The following is a 24,044-nucleotide window of genomic DNA, read 5'->3' as shown; positions in this document are numbered from 1 at the left end:
GTAAACACAACTGTACGGATGTCAGTACGGTAACATGAACTATGCCTATACGGAGGCTGTACGATGCCTGTACGGAGGCTGTAGGATGCTTGTACAGACGATGTACTGAATGCAGTACGAAGCAGACAACTGAATCCAACGTACGGAAGTACGGATGCAGTTACGAGGTAAGTACGGTGTACTGAACATGTACAGTGCTGGTACGTTGTACGGAAATTGTACGACGCAGTACTGTAGCAGGTATGGACGTACGGAAGGTGCAGCGCAAGGGAGCACAGTACGGCGCAGTACTGTATGTAGTAATGGACGTACGACGCGGGTACGTTGTACGATGGTGCATGTACATCAATGTACAGCGAGTGTATGGATCGCAGGTACAACGTTGAGCAAGTACGGCAGATGTACGGGCAACTGGCACAGAAGTGTATGGGGCAGTTGTATGAAGGAGGCAGATCCGGGCTCTGATACCATTGTAGGATCGATTGAGAGAGAGAGAGTGCAGGTAGAAAAGCGTTGCACAAGTCTTAGCCGTCACGTCAAACTTGGATAATAAAAAACAAAGGAGTACAAGGTACAAGTACCTAGACCTAGGACTAAGTGTCCTAGGTGTCACATAGGACTAAGTGTCCTAGGTGGCATAAAAGGCACACAATAAACTAAGTGCCTATACCAATGCCTACAAGGCACATACCAGGGCCTATAAGGCCTACAGAAAGGTCCTTGGATAAATGAGAATGAAGCATCCTTTTCTTACTCTAACTCAAGGGTCCTTGGATAAATGGCTTAGTCTTACAATGAGCATGAAGCATCCTTTTCTTTCTCTTAATCAAAGAGAGCGCGATCCTGATGATGTGAAGGTTTGTGCTTGGAGTCATATTTCATAGACATAGTTTCAAGCATATGTGATATGTTTGTTTCAAGCATATGTTGGAAGTATGGAATGTTTTCAAACGTTTGGCACCTTAAAGAGAGAGCGCTCCTAATGAGGTGAAAGGTCCTTGGATAAATGGCTTAGTCTTACGATGAGCATGAAGCATCATCTGGGTACTCTTAACTCAGAGAGAGTGCGCTCTTATGAGGCAAAGGTTTGTGCTTGAGTTGTATGTCATAGATATAGTTTCAAACATAAAGCATACATTGGAAGTATAGGACGTTTTCAAACGAAACATATGTTGGCTTTGAGCGTACATTTGAAGTTTGGAACGTTTTCAAATGTTAGATACTTTCCTGGTCCAGTAAGCTTTCATGTTTGAATTTTCCAATTCCAGATAGTATAAAATTCCACAAAGATTTGAAATATATGATAATTGGAGTTTCAAAACACACTCTATGACATGGAAATCGAAAAAACTGATTATGTGAGTGAAATTTCGGAACATCTTAAGCTTTATTTTTTTCTCATTGTGGATTATGAAAGGCTGATAAAGGAAAGGATGTTTTCCTGAGATGCAATTTCTGTTCTGTTCTCAATTTATTCACCCAAAATATTTTAAAATTCTTACTTTAAAAGTTGATTCTTAAAATTTTCTCATAATTTGTAAATTTTGTCTAAAGTTGCATACAAACTCCCTTCTTTCCTTTGTTCTTTTGCTTATTCTATAAAAAATTACAATTTGTAAGGTTGGATATATTCTGGTCTTTATGAAGGTACATTGTTTACCCAGATTTCATTTTTATGGTGAGTGAGAGTTCTTAATGATATGTTACCAATATCTTTGTTTTTGTCACCAGGGAATCATTTTTATTGACAGGGATGGAACCCATTTTCGCCACATTTTGAATTGGATGCGGGATGGTGTTGTTCCTACTTTGGATTGCCCATCTTACCAGGAATTGCTAAGAGAAGCAGAGTACTACCAATTAGTTGTATATCTTGAGAACTCTTTTGTGCTTTCTGTAAAAATTGTGTAAATCTGCATTTGATTGGGTTTTCCTCACAGATGAGAATTTCCTGTTCTCTTGTCTTTTGTTCTGCTAGTCCTGCTTGGTGGATTCTCACGCTCTCTCTCTGTAACATTTTTACAGGATGTCTGAAATCTGTAGCAATTCCGTGCTTTTAATTTTTGTAGTTTGTAGATGATGTTGGTTCTCATTCTGTCCTGTTATCTCTTCGAAAGGAGTTGCTTTTGTGAGAGCAGCTAACACAGGGATGCATTGAGATATGTATTTGCTTCAACTTGACCCTGTTGGGCCTGGAGTGCATCAATAGAACATTTCATTTACATTTGCATTTCTGACAATGTGACATACGAGTTTTGAGAAATCTTTGGACTATGGACTGTACATAGAAAGCTTTTGGTGTGTCTCCTGATTAGCCTGCCTTGTTCTTATCTTTCTAATAAATTCTGATTTGTAATTATGAGCAGGATCTGATTGAAATTATCAATGGTCTGCTAACCAAGAAGGAAGATGATGAGGATAAGCCTGAGTTGACCAGAAAAGAGATAATAAAGTACCTACAGTCGGACCGTGTCCGCTTTCGTGGGATAAATCTATCTGGCCAGGACCTTTCAAAATTAGTAAGCTCTTCTTCTTGTTTTTTTTCTTTTTTCTGCCTTTCAAAAAGTCATGAATGGAGCCAAAGTGTTCCCATGAATATGCAGAAGCATGAGTTTACTCTTTGTAACGCAGTACAACCATATGTACAAGTTTCACTGAGGAATGGCTAGGTCAGTTGCCTAGGGAACAGCTCAGACAATCTGTCTTTAGAGAGGTAGCTGTCTTCTCTTCTCAGCAGATCTCAGGTGTATCTTTAAGCACCAGCTGCTCCCCTACCAAATTTGTGCCTAATTGCCTGCATGAGGTGCAGTAGCCATCCTGCTAGGTGATAGTATGAAAAGGTTTACACATGCTTTCCTTTAAATACATTATTATTGAGTTTGCAACTTACTAGATTGTTGCCAGAAAAGGGTGTTTTGAAGTTGATAAAAGGAGGGTGCTTGAAAGAGAAACGTAGTTCCCAAGGTTCACTGGTCAACTGTGCAAGCTTGACAAAAAATGGCAAGTGATTCAGAGCCTTTTTTGGGGGGGGGGGGATTTATGATAGAAGATAAGTGGAGTGCTAATTGTAAGCATAATTAAGGGTTGAATTATATAATATTAGAACTAGGGGTCAATTTAGGACGGGTGCTTTGGTTTATAGAAATTTGAAAATCATCTTGGAGTTTTAGCTGCAGGTCAAAGGTTTTCCAATTTCTTCTTTTCTGTTATGACATTATTGTTGCCTTTGTCAGGGGTATTGTTTCAGCTAAGCAAACAACTTTCAAGCTCAATAGAGATACTTGAACTTTATACAGTTAATGGGATGACATTTAAAAGCTTTATTATGTGCTAAAAATGTGGATGCTCTAAATGCAGAACTAGGAGTCTTAGGACATTAGCCTGGCCAATCAATGCATTCAACCAGATTAGAGAAACCGTCACTCGCCTGGCATGCACATACAGCTCAGATATGGATATATTTGAAGCGTGGTATGAATGAAAAAAGTGCGGTGAGAGAATAAATCAGAGTGTCATGTAATATAAATAATGGAGATGTGATCTAGGTCTAAGGGCGAGTTATAATTCAAAACTCTGGGTAGTGGTTCAAGAATGCTTTCTCAATTAATGATTGTAATTGATGCTTGCAGGATTTGTCTCACGCAGACTTCAGCTGTGCCCGGCTTATTAACACATTTTTTTCTCGTGCAAACCTTCAATCTGCAAACTTCACTGTAAGTTGACTACATTGTGAGAGAAATGAATCGCTTGAGTGTTATGGTTTGTGTGCAAATGTTTGCATTACTCCCTCTTTGGAGCTTCTTTTACAAAGAAGCCATATGTATATTAAGGATGCAAATAACAAAAGCATTGACTAGATATTATATTCCAGGTTAAGGTTTTGCATCCTCATGAGGATTGTCTTCTTACTACAGGATGCAGAAGCAGATGGTTCTAACTTCCATAATGCAGTCCTTCGTGAGTAAGACCACCGCCATTGCTGACATGAAATTCATTCTGCTTGTATGCCTGTATTACTGAGGTGCTTGCTTCTGATATTTTTCTTCATGCTTGATTTGCTTATATGTGATAGACCTCTAGAAGGTAGCATTGATTTTGTATATCATGCACACGCACATGCATGTGTACATTGTGTGTGCGCGCTTGTGTATAGTAGCTGTTCCACTCTGAAAGAGCTATGATTGTACATTCTTCTAAATGAAATACTGCTGCTTACAAAAAAATGGTGCGCGTGCACGCACGTGCGCGTGTGGAGTACATTTGAAAAGAAAGCCTCTATGTGGTTTTTGGTCCTGTCAAGCTTGTGAGAGTGCATGTGCCTGGTACCATGTGGTTGGCATTCCTCTCTGGGCTGCAGATCTTTAATGAGATGAATAAGGCAACGGCACCTCTATCCTGAGGGAATATGCCTGTGCATTGTCACTATTTTTTCAGATGTTAGTAAACATAAAAATCCATGATCTTTTCAACATCCTTTAATACTTCAACAAAAAGAGATTTTTTCAGTAAGTCCGCAAGAATATGTAGGGTTGACTGAGCTGATCAGTAAGCATACAACACTATTGCAACGCCAAACGAGGTGGTCAAAATCCCCATTGATGTTCTGGCTGTAGTTACCTGGATGACGAGTAGAGGGGCTGCCACAATAGGCTCAGCATGAACCTTGGCTAGAAATAGCTTGCTGTGGTTGGCAGAGGGCTGTTCTTCTGGCTAAGCAAAAGTGTCCGGAATAAGTTGACTGTATAAATCTTTAGATTGTATTGTTTGCTCAGTGCAAGGCTACGAAAAAGGCTGGAAACCGGCCTCCAATACATTGGAGGGCAGTAAACTAACAAGTAACCAGTCAACACTGTTACATTAACAATTCAGCAAAAGTATTACCAGCAGATTGGGAGCTAGAGTGCCCTTGCACCAAGACAAAGACACAGATTGGCCCCAAACCTTGGCGCCCCTTCCGGTATTTCTTTAATTAAGTGAGAGGCCCTGAAACCCAGGCTACATAAAGGATACACTCCTTACAACTGGGGCCCTCCACATCCCAGTGAGCAACCACATACCCTGCATAGCCCTTACTGTTCACCGCTCTCAGTACTCCTGGCAGTAGTTCTCCATCCCTAAGCTGCTGGAACTGTCACTAGTAACCACACAGTTTTCCATAGCTGTTACCGATGCCCAATTAGTCACAAAAGAGAGAAAGAAAGCATACAGGAGCTTTCTCCACTGTCCAAGACTGCCATGACCAATAGTCTCTCACCCTATTGACAGCATACATCCTGAGACATCAACTTGATTTCCATAAGAGATCTAGCATCACAACACAGCAAACACTAAGGCAGTCACACTTGTACCATCCCTTCGGGGTTCCAAGGATACTTCCTATTCCAAGCATGGATTCTGGACGCCTGCCTACTCAGCAACGAGGCTGTACTCAAGATGTGCCATCTGCGTAGCAACCACTGCCTGCATGTGACCCATCTCTTAAAGAAACCAAAGCATAATATCTACTGAAAGTGACCTCCATCAAGCATAGCTAAAGAGCAACCATTTAGTCCAAAACACTTGCACTCAGCTTAGGCCTGTTCCTAGCAACCAATACTTGATCACACAACTCCCTTAGCTGCCTTGAGCCCTCTTAGCCATTCACCTGCTCAGGACAAGGATAAAGCAAGGATACACAACTAGCATCCATTGGCAATGCTTCATACTCTGGTAGGCATCAATGTCCCATGCTTACTCTTTGTTATGCATTGCTCTCACCAAGCTTAACAGTAAGCATTTAATTTTAATCCCGCAAAAGGCACTCAGCCCAACACTGTTTCTGGTAGCCTTACCAGGCCACACAGCCCAAAATAACCATTACTAGGGCCCACCTAGCCATTTGTATGCTCCGAGCAGAGAATAAAGCATACGAAGCCTGAACAAAGCATGAAATTATGCTTTGTGGAATCCCCTGCATGACATAGGTCTTCCAAAAATAGACTGCAAAGAGAGCATACTCTATGTGACCAGCCAGCCCCTTCTGGACAGCTCACAACCAACTGACAGCATTTTGTAAGCAGTTAGCCCAAGCTCTCAACTGGTGATGACGTCTAGAGCCCACTGGTGAAAAGCGACGATCAGCCTGTGTATTTGCACTGGAACGACAACGTCCAGCCTCATAGGTTCTGCGTTCAACACCCATGGTGCAGTCCGTACTGGCTCCAGCCCTACGGACAGCTCCCGTACGTGAAATGTGTAAATTGTACAGCCTGTTCTAGGAAAGATAATTGGTATAACATGTACGGCTTTATCAACAGTTATGTCACACCAGACCTGACTTACAGTATGCAGTATCTCAGCTTAGCATATTCATGCACATGCCCAGTTCACAGCATTGGCAGGCAATGAAGAGAGTTTTCAGATATCTCAAAGGCACTCAGAATTTAGCCCTCTTCTATGGTGATCAGGGCTCACTTACCATGCATGCTTACATGGATAGTGACTGGGCAGGATGTTCCGACACCAGAGTGTCATATATTGGCAATTTTTTTTTGCTTGGCAATTCATGTATCTCTTGGCTTAGCAAGAAGCAACCAACAGTTGCCACATCTAGCTGTGAGGCTGAGTACAGGGCAGCTTTCACCGCTACAGTAGAGTGTGTTTGGCTTCGACAGTTACTTACAGATCTTGGTATTCGCCAGACATCCTCCACTATGGTCTACATTGACAGCCAGAGTGCCTTGGCAATTGCGCGTAAACCAGTGTTTCATGCGCGTACCATGCACATTGAAGTTCATTATCATTATGTTCGAGAGCGGTTGTCAGCAGGAGACATAGAGTTGTCCTATCTTTCCATAGAGGACAACATAGCAGATCTGTTTACAAAGGCACTTCCTCGTCCCAAGTTCGAAGTTTTCCGCCAGGCTTTACACTTGATTCCCTTGGTTACGTGATCTGACATACCTTGTACATTCATAAGTGGCTATATCCTTTTGGATGAACATGTGCCACCATGATCAGAAAATACCAGGTATTCTGAGACGTTTCCAGAATACTTCAGCCCATACCATGGAGGGGGGTTTGTAGGCCATCTTCTCCCAGTTCTAGTGATGCCCTATGGGCCCTTGTATGTGCTGTAGGCATAGGTATAGGCACTTAGTTTATTTTGTGCCTTTTATGCCACATAGGACACTTAGTCCTATGTGACACCTAGGACACTTAGTCCTAGGGTCTAGGTACAAGTACTATGTACTTTTTCATAGCACTAGTTGACGTGACGGTTGTTCATCTATCGACTCTTTGTACCTTGCACTCTCTCTATCGTTTAACGATCCTACAGAAGTAACTACAATAGATTGCTTCTTGCTCAACCAAGAAATGCAAGCTTTGCCAAAAAAGAAACAATTACCACTAGTGGACTACCTGATGTCATAGTCTCCAGCCCAATTTGAATCACTGTAACCATGGCTTTGCAAGTCACCCTCCCTGGGAAACATCAAGCCGTAAGACTTTGTGCCTTGCAAATAACGAAAGATGCGTTTTACAGCTTGCCAATGTGTTGTCTTTGGGCTGTGCATATATCTGCTCACCTGAGATACTGCATACTGAATATTGGGCCGTGTATTGCATAAGTAGATGAGGCATCCAACAACCTGGCTGTAAAGTGTGACATCCACTGATTCACCTGCATCATACATAGTAAGCTTCAGCCCCGGCTCCATGGGAGTGGCTATAGGCTTACAATCATGCATGGTGAACCGATCCAAGAGCTTCTGCACATACTCGGATTGAGACATAACAATGCCATGCTTGTCTTGTATAAACTGGATTTCCAAATAAAAATTTAACATGCCCAAATCTGTTATGTCAAAATCAGCTTTCAACTCAGCCTTAAAATCTGCAATTATATCCTCATTTGACCCTGTGAGCAGCATGTCATCTACATAAATAATGATGACCAAAATATCCCCCCCATCCTTCTTGATGTAGAGGGTGCTTTTCGTGGGACTGTTGTGTAACCCCTAGGAATGCATCTATCTTGGCATACCATGCACATGGGGCTTGTTTTAGTCCATATAAAGCTTTGTTAAGCTTGCAAACCTGAAGTGCATTGCGAGAAAGTTCAAATCCAGGAGATTGTTTGACATAAACCTCTTCCTGCAAGTCCCCATTAAGGTTGTTTATATGTCCAACTGATGGACATTCCAAACAAAATTTGCAGCCATTGCAATAACTGACCGTATGACTTGGTACCAATGGCATGTTTACCCGATGGCAAATCCACAACATCTCAAGTTTGATTTAGCTCCAAATGTTGCACAATTTGCACTCTGTCTACAAAAGCCTCAAATTTCATTGCAAAATTGCAGTGTAATTGCAAAAGCCTCAAATTTCTTCAACACCTGCAAACCAACTGCAATGTTTGCCCAAAAATTGCACAAGAGCACTCCAAAGAATGCAATGTGCCTGCAAATAGCTCAAAAGCCCAAATTTCTCTGTAAAGAGAAGAACCTGCAAAGGAAAAACTGCAAGAAGATCCTGCAAGGAAAACTTGCACAAAGTACTGACGCCAATGAAAGGTACGAAGGCTTGCAAAATGTACGGAAATTCGTACTGTGTAGGGACAACTGTATGGACGCTTGATGCAGGTACAATGGTACGTACTCCCACGTGCAGTACGGATGTTGACCGCGGGACTGTACGGACAGTCAGTAGTAGTACGGACTGAACAACGCCTGCTGTATAGCTGTACAAAAGTACAGCGGAACTGACTGTGCGTCAGTCGTACTGTTGTATGGACGGAATGCAGGTGTACGGAGTATGGACGATTTGGCGATGCAGTACGGAATGGTGGTGCAGATGTGCAGTACGGGATCCGTATAAAGTACGGATGGCGGCACAGATGTACGGCAAGCTGATGGCGATGGAAGTACGGATGCATGTACAGAATCCGTACAGTCGTACGGACTATACGGGCGGAAGTGTTGGAGCTGAAATGCGGGAGCTGGGAGTAGGGAGAAGGTTCGGGAAGGAGAGCTGCTCTGATACCAAATGTGAGAAAAACAGGCAAAGAGCAAGAGGGAGCAAAATGGAGAGTGAGCTAAACGTAGGTCACTCCCAAAGTGTACTGAATGAAGTGAAGTACAAAACCCAAAGTGTACTGAATGAAGTGAAGTACAAAACGAGAGATGAGGGTTTTGTCTAAGTGACAAAACCCTATCTAATCACTAACCTTAGTTAGAGATTAGACTGTGGTTACGGGGAAAAACCTCTAAGAGGGAAAAGTGCCCCTAACCCACTTATTACATTACATTGGCCACTGCCTAGAATATAATAATAATTCTAACAGTCACTAGTAACCACACTTGGCCATACAGTTCCCCATAGCTGTTACCGGTCCCAATTAGTCACAAAGCAGAGAAAGAAAGCATACAAGAGCTTTCTCCACTGTCCAAGACTGCCATGACCAATAGTCTCTCGCCCTATTGACAATATACATCTTGAGACATCAACTTGATTTCCATAAGAGAACTGGCATCACAACATAGCAAACACTAAGGCAGTCACACCTGTACCATCCCTCTTGGGGTTCCAGGGATACTTCCCATTCCAAGCATGGATTCCAGACCCCAGCCTACTCATCAGCGAGGCTGTACTCAAGATGTGCCATCTGCCTAGCAACCACTTCCTGCATGTGACCCATCTCTTAAAGAAGCCAAAGCATAATATCTACTGAAACTGACCTCCATCAAGCATAGCTAAAGAGCAACCATGTCAGGTCCAAAACACTTGCATGCAGCTTAGGCCTGTTCCTAGCAACCAATACTTGGTCACACAGACTCCCTTAGCTGCCTTGAGTGCCCTCTTAGCCATTCACCTGCTCAGGACAAGGATAAAGCAAGGATACACAGCTAGCATCCATTGGCAATGCTTCATACTCTGGTAGGCATCAATGCCCCATGCTTACACTTAGTTATGCATTGCTCTCACCAAGCTTAACAGTAAGCATTTAATTCTAATCCCGCAAAAGGCACTCAGCCCAACACTGTTTCTGGTAGCCTTACCAGGCCACACAACCCACAATAACCATTACCAAGGCCCACCTAGCCATTTGTATAGCATACAAATACAGCCAGCATTAGTGGAAGCCTGAACAAAGCATGAAATTATGCTCTGTGGAATCCCCTGCACGACATAGGTCTTCCAAAAATAGGCTGCATAGAGAGCATACTCTATGTGACCAGCCAGCCCCTTCTGGACAGCTCACAACCAACTGACAAAGCACTATGCAAGCAGTCAGCCCAAGCTCTCAACTGGTGATGACGTCCAGATCCCACTGGTGAAAAGTGATGACCAGCCTATTCATTTGCACTCGTACAACAACGTTCAGCCTCATAGGTTCTGCGTTCAACACCCACGGTGCAGTCCGTACTGCACAACAGAATCTTTCTGTATAGCTCCAGCCCTACGGACAGCTCCGGTACGTGAAATGTGTAAATTGTATGGCCTGTTCTAGGAAAGATAATCTGTACAACATGTACGACCACAAGTGGTACTCAGCCTCTGCCTGCAATTCTGTTCAGCCCATCCGTTCAACTAACAGCCCATACTGCATTCCGTATGGCAGTTCTGTTCCACATCACCTTTGCAGCCCGTACTCACAGTCTTTAGCACACATACTTCATCGTGTACGGCATTCTGTCTTACCTAGTCCCATAGACAGCTTCGCTCCTGTTTGTACACATAGCCAAGCATGGACCTTTGCTCTCGTATGTGATGCCACCCCTCTACAATCTCACGACTCCTCCTTACTCACGTCGGCTTGCCAAGAGCCTTCCATGGAATTCCTTTCCAAAAATTAATTGCATGGGCTTCCCACTTGGCACCCATGTTTTAGTTTGCCCCTAAGCCCTAGTTGGTCACCACCAAATCTTAGAGCTCATTTGCCCCTTGCCCCCTCTAGTGGGACCAAACCAATGACAAACTTCAATTTCTAAGGTTCTTTGGGCCCCTATTGGCCCTAGACCTTACATTTCTCCCCAAGGCACAAATGCTAGGGGTTCTAGCACATAAAGCAACCCTTGACGTCGCCCCTTGTTTTCCCATGGTCCTGTCCACATGCAGGCCAACATGCATGCACTAGAAATTAGGTCCTTGTGACACTGACTGTCTGTAGGTTATGGTTGGCTGCAAATCCGAGCTTAGGGGCTAGCAAATGAACTATTTGCTTTAGGCTATAACTAGCTGTAGAGTAGAGAAAAAAGGATGCATGGCTATTGCTGGCTGAGTTTGCTCATGAGGGAGGAGAAGTCTGCACTTTGTTGTAGAACGAGGGGGTGAGAGATTGCTCCATGGGAGAGGAAGAAGGTTGAAGCAAGGAGCTCCAAGGGGGAGGAGGACAGTTTCATGAAGTGGGAACGGAGAACTGCAAAGGGACGAGACATCCTCTCGCTCCTTCAGAGCTCCCAGAGTGGGTTGGGTCTCCCCCCTACCGTTATATGTTTAGGAGAGTTTGCCAAGTAGGCGTGTTTGTGTCTAGATTGTTGAGTTATGCAGCTAGAATTGGCCTTGGTGGGCTATGACCCAAGGCAAGTTTCATTTGCAGTCGTGGTGGATGGTTCCTTGAATGTTGGTGGGCTGGATGGACACTTGGTACATGAGGTGACATGTGTCATGAGTGGCCCTGCCATGATGTCCAAAGGATGGTGCATGTGTTCACATGTTGCCGTGTGCAGCTTTCCAGTTGTAGGTTGCTACGTGTCATAGGGATGCTACATCAGCATGTTGCCACGTGTCATTGGGCTGCCACATCGGCATGTTTGCCACATGTCATGAGGCTTCCACATCAATATGTTTGCCACTTGTCATTGAGCTCCCACATCAGCATGCTGCCAAGTTTCATAAGCTGTTTAGACATGTGCTTAAATGAGGGATTAAGGTTTCTTCTACTGTTTTTCGTTTTACTGCTTGCTGTCCATATGTGGACACAATTTTATGGCTCCATTAGGAATGTCTTTGACTCCCTGATAGTAAGAACTTTGAAGCACTGTGAGCTCGAAGACATTACAAGTCAGCAGTTTCCTTGCTTATGTGGAAAGAAGCACGAACTATATAGGAAGGCCTCAAAAAAACTTGGTTGTCCTTTGGTCTTCCATTGTGAGATACATATTTAGAATTGAGAGGCAGGGAAGGCTGGAAGAAAGGATGGGGATGGTGATGGCTTGTTGTGATCGCGAATCCATAAGGAGAAGAAGAGGGAGGGGAGAGGGTAGTGGAGATGAAACAAGTCCGAGGGGAGGCTAAGGCTAGAAATGCCAAGTTTTGCCCAAAGCTAGTCATGACAATTTATAACTAGTGACTCTCAACCACCTCTCAACACCCTTCCATTGCTTTCCTATCTCACACCTCTCAAAGAATGTTGAAGGCTGTTCTTTGATGTTCCCCCCAGCTGAAAATAGTGTTTTTCTTGGTTTTGATTTTATGTTTGAACACCGTATGATCACTGTTCTATCAAGAATTTTGGGTTTTGACACTATTTGGCATCTTCCTAGGTGATGGATTCATTGTTGGCTATTGATTGAGGGTGTTGGAACAATTTCTATCAGAGTAAAGGAAAAAGTAGTGTTTTCAATCGTTTTTGATTGTGGGTTTAAGTTTCCTAACTCTTCTATCACGGGAAGTGATTGTGACATTATCTTCGTTAGGATGATGCAGAAAGCACCAAGAATTTGATTTCAGCTTGTTCTGTTGGCTGACTTTGTGGTATCTGATAGAGATTCCAAGGATATCACCAAGTTCGGCTACACGTGCTACATCTTTGGTAGTTATTCTACATATGGAAGCATTGTAACTCCCTCCTACATTCATAAAGGAGTGTTTTTTAGATCTATGTTTTCCTAGGGTTTTAGAGGTTCTGTCCTAAATTTTGGAATACTATTGTATTAAGATTTCATCATTACTAGGTGCTTGAGGTCTGACAGGGGGTAATTCTCGTTCGAACCCCGCACGGCCTCGCGTTTGTGTGCTCCATTCTTTCAGTTATTTTCAGCTTTATGACTATGTGAGTGTTTAGTTTTCAGCTAATGAAAATTTCTTGTTCTAATTAAGTAAATCCTCGGAAACGCGCTTTCGCATAAGCACGGCTCTGACATAGATGCTCAGCTGAAGAGAAGATGTGTGCTGCCAGTGACACCGGTGCATAGGCACTAGAGAACTAGCAAAGAATGAACCACCTCTGGGTGGTTCGAATGAAGATCTTGCCTTGAGTACTAGGGGTTTCTCTTCTTACTGTTTTTGGTAGCTCTAGTTATAATATCTTCACATACAAATGAGTGTGTTGGTTGAGTGTTTGTCATCTTGAAGTAGTTGCACACTAGCGTGCTAGGAGGAAAGGAAGTAATGTCAAATGCTTGGAGTAAACGAGTTATGAGTAAGACTAAGCATTGGAGGTGGAATGGATGTTGCCATGTTTAGGATACTGTCTCTCTTGCATTTGCTTAAAGAGAAGAGGGCGTTTGGGGACGTTCCCCTTGACCTTAGTAAGGTTAACTCTCTCCAAGGGTTTGGGGCCCGTGATCGAAAAGATGAATTGATTGAATGTGCCCTCTCTAGCCACAAACTCTAAAATGCTTAAATCACTCCAACAAACATGAGTCCACACTTGGTACTAGACTGGCAACTATCGACATAATGTACCTCTTTGCTGCAAACTCTAAACCTTTGATATCACCTCCAACAATTCATCAGTCAGCTATCGATAGAATGTACGTCTTTATCATGTAGAAGCTCATACATGAAAATTCAAGGCTCCAACCTTGAGGTTGCTCGCATTGAGACTGCTCTATCTATTATCACCTCCAACAATTCATGACTTAGCTATCGATAGAATGTACCTCTTTGTCATCTACAAGCTAGTACATGAAAATTCAAGGCTCCAACCTTGAGGCTGCCCACATTGAGACTGCTCTATCTATTATCAGCTCTCTCTGTGAAAGATGTCAAATGCTTCAATCTAATGTCTTCTTAGTAACATTTTACATGCTCTTTTTGGAAATGGTAATGTTTATGGAAGTCCAGTGATAATTATTTTGGGCTTATTTTGACAGTATTTGCTTTGATATGTAAGATGGTGAGATTCAATTCTTTCGGTGTAGTTTTTTTTTGGTCTCCGCTAATATGGATGGAAATTGGTCTTGGTAGATGTGTCTTTACAAAAGCTAGCCTTCGAGGGTCTTTGCTTGCGGGAGCCAATTTGCAAAGTGCAAGTATGCAAGGTATGACACACAAACAATTTTGATTTTGAGTATGTTTTTTAGTATGTCTGTTTGAAACTATATGAAATTAAGTATGCTAGCATTGTTTTGGTGGACGAAGAGAGGAGCGGAAAGATGGAAGCAATGGGGAGGGGAGAGGTAAGGCTTGGAAATTGAGAAGGGGGAGAAATCATGAGTGGTATGGAGGGAGGGGGGGGGGGGGGGAGAAAGAGGGGGGAAGTGTTATGGAGGGAGGGAAGAGGGGAGAGAAAGAAAGAAAGAAAATTTAGTAAAAGATCTTCGAAAGACCGAAGGGTCTATAAGATCTTCGAAAGACCGAAGGGTCTATAAGACTAAAAGGCCTAGATACAATGAGCTGAATGGGCGGAGCCTCTAAGTGGGTATCTACATCTGAGACAAATACAAAACAATCATGGAAAACACTATTGGATAGAATAGTTGAGCCTCTGGAGAGGATGGAAGCTGTGGTGTGGCATCACTACGATGATCCTTTGGGAGTTGGCGGACGGGTGAAGCGCAGATGTGTACGAGGATGCGGTGGCATAAAACTTGTAATAGAGCGTTGGCCATGGTCGTTGCATGTGGTACGTTGGCGGAGGGGTCAGCCCAGTGGTATACGAGGCTGTAGTGGCACAAAAACCTATAATAGAGCATTGGCGACGGTGGGGGTGTGTGGTTGTCCATGGTCTCCTAGTTGTGGACTTGCGTAGGATGGTATGGCTGAAGTATTCTGGAAACGTCACGAGAATACCTGGAAAATAAATCATGGTTGCACATGTTCATCCGTGATGGATATAGCAGTGATAGCAGTATCGGTATAGGGTCCTTTTTGCATTGCTCCCATCTACATTGAGCTATCATCAAATTTTTGAATAGTGGTCCGCAATCACATTAGATTTATCAAGAAAGAAAAGCTCATTTACCCCTTGCCATTTTGGAGCAGCTGGGGGTGGAAACAAGGGTTCTTCCTATTGGATTCCGTGGGCAGCAGTTGGTTATATGTTTGGAGGAGTCTCCCCCTGACAAAGGTGAAGGATGGGCATCTCCTAGCCATTGGGTGGGAGAGGTGGAATGGGCACAATGGGGCCAAGTGAAGCCAGTGGGATGGTCGAGGTGGCTGGGGATGAGAGTGGAGGCGCGACACTGGTATTTTTCAGCCCATCATCATTGGAAAGTGCATCAACTGGATATCAAAACCGCTTTCCTTCATCGAGACTTGCATGCAGAAGTGTATACCACTCAGCCTCCTGCTTTTGAGATCAAAGGATCTGAAAATGTGCTTGCGCTAAGCCCTTTATGGTTTGAAGCAGTCATCCCGAGCTTGGTATGCCGAGATACATGCTCATCTTCTAAAACTTGGTTTTCAGAACAGTCCTATAGAGAGCACTCTTTATGTCCACAAGTGTTATGTGTGCTTCTGATGTTAATGATATATCTTGATGAGATGCTTTTGACTGACCCTTCTACACAGCATATTGCAGCCTTCAAGGCTGATTTGCAGCAGCTATTTGCTATGACAGATTTGGGCAAGGTCCACTACTATCTTGGAATTCAGTTTGTTCATGTTGAGGGTAGTAGTATGATGAGTCAGTACAAATACATTGGACAGATCTTACACAGATTTCAATGTGAGGATTGTAAACTAGATTTCTACACCTTTGGAATCAAATTTCCGTTTCTGCTTGGATGATGCTACTGAGCCTTTTGACACCACTCTTCATCAGTAGGCGGCTGGATGCTTGATATATTTGTGTCACACACGGCCTGATCTTCAGTATGTTGTTTTCCATTTAGCAAATTCATGAATAGTCCCAGTTCGCACTGTTGGGGTAAAGGCACATTGCCACCCCTTTATTAAAGATAAGACAGTCATAGGGTGAAAAACCTAATCCTAATAAAACCTATGAGTTTGTGGTGTGGCTCATCACTTCACACCCACATCTATTGTGTCACTCCTCTCTCTCACTCTCTCCCCGTTGTACTTCTCCCTCATTCTTTCCCTCTCAACTGGTATCAGAGCCTTCATCTCTCCCTCTCCCTCTCCACTCCTGCCTACCTCTTTCTCTACCCCTCCTTATCCCCTCGGGCCTCGTGCCCTCAGCAGCGAGCTCACAGCGGGTGGAGCTGGGCATTGCGCAGGCAACGCAGGCAGCGCGGGCAGAGAGGCGGCGCGCATGTACGCGCAGGCAGCGCGGGCAGAGAGGCGGCGCGCAGGTGTGCACGCAGGCAGCGCGGGGCAGCATTAGCCGCAGCAGCAGCTAGCTGCGTGTGCGCAACCAGGTTGCGCACCGTATAGTCGTGTACGGACGTACGGCCATCCGTACCGCCGTACGGACACCGTACAGGCGTCCGTACTGTACGGACGCCGCCGTATGAACTGCGTCAGGAAGTTGCGTTAGGGAGCTGCGTCAGGGAAGTGCATTTCGAAAAAAATTTTTTTTTGGATCTGTACCCTGCACAGGTACAACAGGTACAGTGGTACCCTGCACAAGTACACAGGTACAGAAAGTACAGCAGTTTTTCTTTGGGGAAAGAAGAAAGAGAGAGCATTCCCGGCTGTTCAGTTCTTAAAACTGTGTGTTGAAGGTACAGCAAGTACCCTCGTGTCCCTCGTGCTTGAGGTGACTAGTACCACAGTGTGTGGTGGTTGCACAGTTATCTTGTTTCGAGAAGGTAATGCCTTGATTTTGCACAGGGTTTTTATGCTTTTAGTGCAAATCTCAGCTTTTGGGTGACATTTTCAAAGGGCTTTTGCCTGGAAGCTTATGCAGTGTATGCCTTGAGGCAGTGAGGAGCCAGGGAGCTCACATTGGTCTTGTTTCCGCAGTGTATTCAGTGACATTTCTGCAGGTCACATTTTGTGTACGACACCTTGAAAAATCTCAGTTGAGCCACGCTTGGCCAGGGCGCATCGAGTTTACTCGGTCCCTAACTGTCCATCGTTGACAGTGCTCAAAAGATTTTCTCTTCAGTGTTTGTACGTTGGGATCTGTGTTGTTATTGTGTACACAGGGCTGTTTATGCATTGCATTGTCAGGTGAAAGTGCCAGGAGAGCGCTGTATTTTGTATGCTACCTCAGTGTTGAGGTGTTTTTCACTTAATACAGGTGTCAAATCAAGGGACTTTTGCCCAGATTTTGCTTGAAAGCACTTGGGTTACTGTTTGAGACCTTCAGATGCCTTTTATCCCCTTGGCAGAAGGGTGATTGCTTGGGATTTGTCCCATTTTCTGTTGCAGGTTTGTGACAGGCTGAAGTGTCTGGAGCCTCTTTTCAGTGAACAAAACAGTGTATGACAAGTGGTTTATGCATATAAAATCAGTGCAATACCTCATCTGAGGTGGGAGAAGTGTCCAGGACAGCAGTGTTTTGTGCTTCGTCAGCTGATGATGCACTGTTAAAGCACTTGTGGAACAGCTGCAGCATTCTGAAATTACTGTTTTATGCCTATTTGAGCACGGTACAGTGTGTCAGAAGGTACAGTAACTGGAGGGAAATTTTCTGTTTTGCTGCAGATTTTTTGACAGTAAAAACAGCACTATTGTGAGTGCTCCTGGCTCTTGATACAGCAGGTTTTTCTGAGAAATCAGAACTTTATTCAGTCATTTTTGACTTACAGGGAGTCGGGTACTTTCCTTATCTGATATGGCATCAGGGGGAAGTGAATCATCAATTCTGAACATAAAGAAATTGGAAGGGGCACACAATTATGCATTATGGGCAGAACAGTGTTTGAATGTACTTCTGCTGAAGAAGATTTCTAAGCCCATAAGGGCGAAGGGTGTCAAGCCATCTGGGATGTCAGATGATGAGTGCTAGATTTGTCCGCTAGGGCTGCTATCATGCTTACTCTCAGTGATTCTCTTGTGTTCAATGTTCAGGCTGAAAAGACCTCTTATGGCCTATGGCAGAGGCTAGCAGAGTTGTATGCCCAAAAGAGTTCAGCCAGTAAGGTTTATTGGTTGAAGAAGCTGGTTGATCTTCGCATGAAGGAAGGTACAGCTATGACCTCACACTTGAGTGAGTTCAATGCCATCTCTACACAGCTGATTGCACAGGGGTTGAACCTTGATGAGGAGTTTAAGGCTACTTTCTTGTTGTGTACCCTCCCTGAGAGTTGGGACACTTTCAAGACCACCCTGTCAAATTCAAATGTCACTCTTATATGATGTCGGACAGCAAAGAATGCCCATTTATATGCAGCAGCAAGCTGCTGCAGATAACCCTGTTCAAGAGGGTATACAGGCTGAAAATCAGCCAGATAATTTTGCCAATGATGCACCACTGGATATGCCAGCAAATGGGGCTGTAGAACAGCCAAATATGGTGGTACAGCCACCCGTCATGCATGACGAACAGGCTAGACAGCAGCCTAATCCGGAACATTTTGTTAGGAGGAGCACCCGTGTACAACGGCCTCCTGACAGGTTTGTTCCAGGAGCCAATAATGTGGCTGATTTTATTATGCTGACAGATTGTGGTGAGCCTTCCAGCTTCAAGGAAGCTATGGGAAGAACAGAGAAAAGGAAGTGGGAGAAAGCCATGCAATCTGAAATGGACTCTCTACTTCAAAGACAGTCATAGGGTGAAAAACCTAATCCTAATAAAACCTATGAGTTTGTGGTGTGGCTCATCACTTCACACCCACATCTATTGTGTCACTCCTCTCTCTCACTCTCTCCCCGTTGTACTTCTCCCTCATTCTTTCCCTCTCACGCACTATTGATAGGCAGGCTTGGGCCTTCTTTATGGTCTCAACTCTTCACTTACTCTGCATGCATTTACAGACAGTGATCGGGCATGATATTATGAAACTAGAGTGTCACATAGTGGCAATGTTGCATGCTTGGAGCGTCATGTATTTCTTGGTTCAGCTACATTTACTACCTCTAGCTGCAAAGCGGAGTACAAAGCAGCTTTTACAACTATGATGGAATGTATTTGGCCGGAGAAACTACTTGCGTGTCTTGATGTTGGTCAGACATCTCCCACCACTATGTACACTCACAGTCAGAGTACTTTAGCGCTTGCGTGCAATCCATGGTTCTTGTACACACTAAGCACATTGAGGTTCATTATTATTATGTCAGAGAAAGATTGTTAGCAGGGGATATTCACTTGTCTTATGTTCCGACGCAAGCCAATCTGGTATATATCTTCACAAAAGCGCTTCCATGACCCAAATGTGAAGCTTTTCCACCACAAGCTTCACACTTGATTCCATTTGTTGCATGATATTGTCATCCCTGTACTTCCATAAGTGGATGAACACAACAACCATAGCATAAATTCAAGGTGTCTCTGAGATGTTTCCAGAGTACTTAAGTCATATCATGAAGCGGTTTATTAGACCTAGCTTTGGTATAGCCTTGTAGGCCTAGGACTGTTAGTTGTAGTTAGATTTCAGTTCATTTGGGACAGTCAACTTATGACTCTTAGGACTCCTAGTCCAAATCCTAGTATTAGGGTTAGTTGTTATGCTTTATACTTCACTTTTCATTCATTCTGCAATACGCATGTTTTCTTCCTGCTCCTTCTGCAGTCCTTTGGGACACTTTTGTCTCCTACTCATGGGTGCCATGGCTTGAGAAATGGTGTGAGAAATGATAGGATGAGGAATTAGAGCATTGGATAGGTGGAATTTCTCCCCTCCACCTTACCCCTTTGATCTGGACCTCTTGGAGAGCTTGAGAGATGGAGACAGATAAGGGAAAGAAAGAAAGGCAAAGAAGGACCAAGGAAAAGTTGAAAGGTATGGAAAATACTAAAGAATAGTGACCGATAGTAGGAATCATGCTAACGGCACCGCCAATTACATGGACGGCACTACCTCAACCCCTCTCGGGACAATACCTCACGCCTTGAGACCATTACATGATGCTCTAGCCGTGGGGTCCCTCCAATGTTCCCCCCCATATCACCTCAGTCTTTGCCTCTATGCGCCAATTATATGGATGACACTACCTCACCCCTCCCAAGACACTACCTCATACCCTGAGACACTTAGACAATGCTCTAGCCCTAGGACCCCTCCAATGATCTGCTCCGCATCACCTTAGTCTCCTTATATGTCCCCTTTATCTCTCACACAGTGTATTCTCTCCCCTACTAGGTCTCACATCCCTCCAATATCTATGCCATACCAGACTCCCTTGGTCCATGATGATTTCTCCAACTCAGCCTCCGCCCTTCACTCCTCCCCTGCTTTATGCATACCCACCACGGCACCCCCAGATCTCTTATAGCAGTTTCTCACAGAGATGCGTCGCATGCAAGCTCACGAGGCTAGGCAGTAGCAATAGAAAGGCACCCTTTGACGTGACTTGTTTGTGATCAAAGTTAAGGCTACCGATCTTTGGAAGCAGGTAGCTAACCTTTGATGACATGTAGTGATGACTATAGGAAGTAGTACAAGTATGGAGGAGCACATTGCCACAATGCAGTTTGAGACACATGCACGTGCGCACACACACACATACACACACACATGCGTGTGTATACTTGAAGTGTACATGAGGGTTGAGGCTTACCTATTTTAACAATGGACTTGAGAAAAAAATTGTAAGGCATAATGAACTTCCCTCTTGAAAAAGGAATAATGTGTTTTTTAAGAGTATAAGAAAAGCCATTTATGCAAGATAAAACGATTGAGGTGCATAAAGTTGCAATGTATTTATCTTCTATGAAAGTTGATTTTCAGAGTCTTATAAGCACCTTGTCTTTTTTCCAGGGGGAGATTCTTTTATCTCTACCTTACAAATCTTACTCAAGTCCATTGTGCAAGTCTTTATAATGACTTAAACAACAATTGAGCCTCAACCCTTTTGTATACTTTTCAAGTGATGTGTGTGTGTGGGGATATATATTTATATTTTCTAAGGACCTAAAAGTACAAAGTGATGCTTCAAAGCTTTTTCTTGTTTTCTTTTGGAATGATTTGAAACTTTCACGTTTTAAGGTTTTAAAAGTTTCTTGGGACAGCAATTTAAAAATTATTAATGCTAGAGTGGACATATTTTGACACATTTCACATGCAGCTACATATATGCTAATTACGTAATAGGATGTCATGGCACGTAGTCCATACAAGCTCAAAGGTTGACGATCTAAAGTGAACGTTCTTGAAGTGACGACCACGTATGTTTTGTTGTGTTTATGATGCTAAAGTTATGTCATGTCATGTTGCTCTTAACTTCCAAGGAAGTGGTGGAAACTAAGGTTGAAGAGTATTGTTGTGTAAAAGTCAATATTGATCATTATTTTGTTATCTTGATCTTAAAGGATAAGTGTTAATGAGATGGAATAAGTTTAAACATTAACTTTGTTTGATGAGCTTGAGTGCTTACAATGACGCTTTTCATGCTATTTTTGTGCACGATTTAAGAGATTTTTAGAACTTGGCCAATGAAACTATAGATCAAAATTTGTGCATAAGAAAGTTTTATTGAGGTTTATTGTAGACAGTGACAAGTTAGGACATGGTCTTATGTGCAATTATGGTAGTTTTTGTTCCTACTGATGTTTGCATTTCATTTGGCAATTCCAGATGCTTGTTTGGTTTCGTGCAGCTTTTGTGAAGCTAATTTACGGTCAGCTCATCTTCAGGTAACATTTATTTTGCCATGGAATTAAAAAAAGGTTGCATTGCCCCCCCCCCCCCCCCTTCCCCCCAAAAAAAAAAAAGAAAAGAAAAGAAAAAGAAAACTCTCCTAGTTTTTTTATAGATTGGGGCTTGGGCTAAATCTCTCTCTATTGGGAGGCAAAAACAAATGCAAAGGTAAGGCTAGTGCCACCATCTACTTAACAACATAGATTCATTTGTTCAAGAATTGAAAGGCTTCTTCACGTACTCAGATACTCAAAATTACTAGAAACAGACCCCCCTGACCCCCCCCCCCCAAAACAAAAGAATGAAAAAGGAAAAGGAAAGAAAGAAAGGAAGATAAATTAGCGTCTTCCGGAGGCCTCACGGGCCTATGAGACAAAGTACAACCCAAAAACGAGTAGCTACTACTTTGAAGTACTACAAAGTCGAGGGAGTGCACAAGGCTTCTCTTGGAAGTGCATAAAGCATCTCCAAAATTATTATAAGTTAGCCATGATCTAATGTGAAGATGGACGGTTTTCATTTACATCAATTCAAGACTGAGAGTCTTTAAGTCCAGGCTTGAAGTCTCTTATTAACGCCTTCCCATCTCTGTAGACAGCCCATTTGCCTTCCTTCCAAGCATCCTTTACTTTACACTATAGCTTTTTGCTTGATTTGAGTTGGCGTGACCTCCTTCGAGGTCCAGGTCTTGGTGCCTGTCAGCTTGTTAGTTTGCTTGAGGACCTTGCCATTTTGTCATTGTGCCGCCTTTTGGATGACACAAGGTAAGTCTTTTGAATCCCATTCCATCTGAGGGATTTTTTCCTTGACGAGATCAATATTTTCTTCCAAGCATCTAGCTCCGGCATACCAGCCCTTAGGCAGCCCCCGTATGTGTAGAATCCGGGCATTGGAAGCCCAAGTTTCCTGTTCTTTTACCTCCCCATACACGTCCTATGTATTGCTTTTATTGTCTAGTGCTGCAGCAATTTCATGCCTCATGGACTTGACTTGGGTGGTAACCATATCCTGGACTATGGTCACAAGCTGTAGTGCAAGTGCTGCTGCATTGCATTTATGCATTATCTCCTAGATTACTCCCTGTCTTCCATTATTTTCACGTCAAAGACTTTCCTCTCCAAAGAGGCAAGTTGAAATCCATACCTTCCTACTGTAAAAAGTAAATGTATTCTTGTTCTAAGGCAGTTGTGAGTTTGCTCCATTGTCTCTGGTAGGTCATTGCAGAGGGATGTCCATTAAGTTAGCACACTTCCTTCTTGTGATGCTCCCTTCTCTCTTCTTTAACACTCTACAAGTGGGTTTCGGGGCAGAGGTGATGGCATAATAAGCTAGTTTATTTGTTGGAGTCAAGGTGGTGGGAGCAGCTGGCTGGTACCTTTCTATGTTTCATAACTGGGCTTACTACGAATCATCTTGGATTCCATAATCACTTGCAACCTCTCGAAACACCACCACTCAGTCGCTGATAGGTCACTCCCCTAGAGGGGTGCTACGTACATGGTTGTAAGTCTCACCAGTGTGTCAGATAGCCATCCCTTCGTCGAGGGGTCCTGGAAAGGTACCTGAAAGCATTGCCGCTCTAGTTGATCTAGAGCTCCCTATCCTCGTGTACATCGTGCTTTGGTTGCATGGGTCATTGTCAACTCTAGATAGGTGTATGACTGTACATCTCCACTGGCTCCCCTCGGTAAGTGAAGTTGTGTCGGTGAAGTACTGCTCGTGAGGTGTTGAAAATCATAACCTTGGTTTGCCAAGGTTGACTGTCAAGTCTCTCTCTCTCTCTCTCCAAAACACCTCTAGGGCCTCTAGGTGTTCTATAAGCTTGTTGCTGAAGAGGATAGAAGGACTATATCATCTACATACAATAGTATTTGAATCATCAAATCGGCCAGAGCAATCCCTTACCTCTCAGGCGTATAATGAAAGCCATGATCTCATCAATATAGAGCCCAAATAGTGTTGGTGAGAGTGGGCATCTTGGCTCACTCCTATTGTGCTCTTGATCTAATCTGATAGGCATGCAGGGGTGCATACTCTTCCTCTGACTGACTCGTATAGCATCATCACCCCCTAGGATCATGATTCCTAGGATCTGCATTTCCTAAAGTCGCCTAATCATGCGAGATCGAGGGATTGTGTGAAAGGCCTTCCGTGTTAGCACTTAGCCCTAGTATGGCCTTGTTA

The 24,044-nt window shown here is 43.5% G+C and overlaps 1 protein-coding gene across 2 annotated transcripts in view; it reads left to right on the top strand.

The window, feature by feature from the left end:
• Positions 1-24,044, top strand: part of FIP2 (potassium channel tetramerization domain-containing protein / pentapeptide repeat-containing protein) — a 45,235-nt gene that overhangs the window by 13,095 nt on the left and 8,096 nt on the right. Inside the window, exons 3-8 of one of the 2 annotated variants that reach the window (XM_087370219.1) lie at positions 1,732-1,866; positions 2,367-2,519; positions 3,630-3,713; positions 3,915-3,961; positions 14,179-14,252; positions 21,798-21,856. In XM_087370219.1, the coding sequence (XP_087226345.1) occupies positions 1,732-1,866; positions 2,367-2,519; positions 3,630-3,713; positions 3,915-3,961; positions 14,179-14,252; positions 21,798-21,856 (552 nt within the window). The remainder of the gene's footprint in view (positions 1-1,731; positions 1,867-2,366; positions 2,520-3,629; positions 3,714-3,914; positions 3,962-14,178; positions 14,253-21,797; positions 21,857-24,044) is intronic. The other variant, XM_087370220.1, reaches the window with a different exon arrangement.

This window comes from Dipteris shenzhenensis, chromosome 31 (assembly GCF_047967505.1).
Source record: "Dipteris shenzhenensis isolate YYH24624 ecotype China chromosome 31, Dip_SZ_1.0, whole genome shotgun sequence".
Classification (NCBI taxonomy): Eukaryota; Viridiplantae; Streptophyta; class Polypodiopsida; order Gleicheniales; family Dipteridaceae; genus Dipteris; species Dipteris shenzhenensis.
Note: the sequence above shows the minus strand (reverse complement) of the source record. Positions and strands in the feature narration are given on the sequence as shown.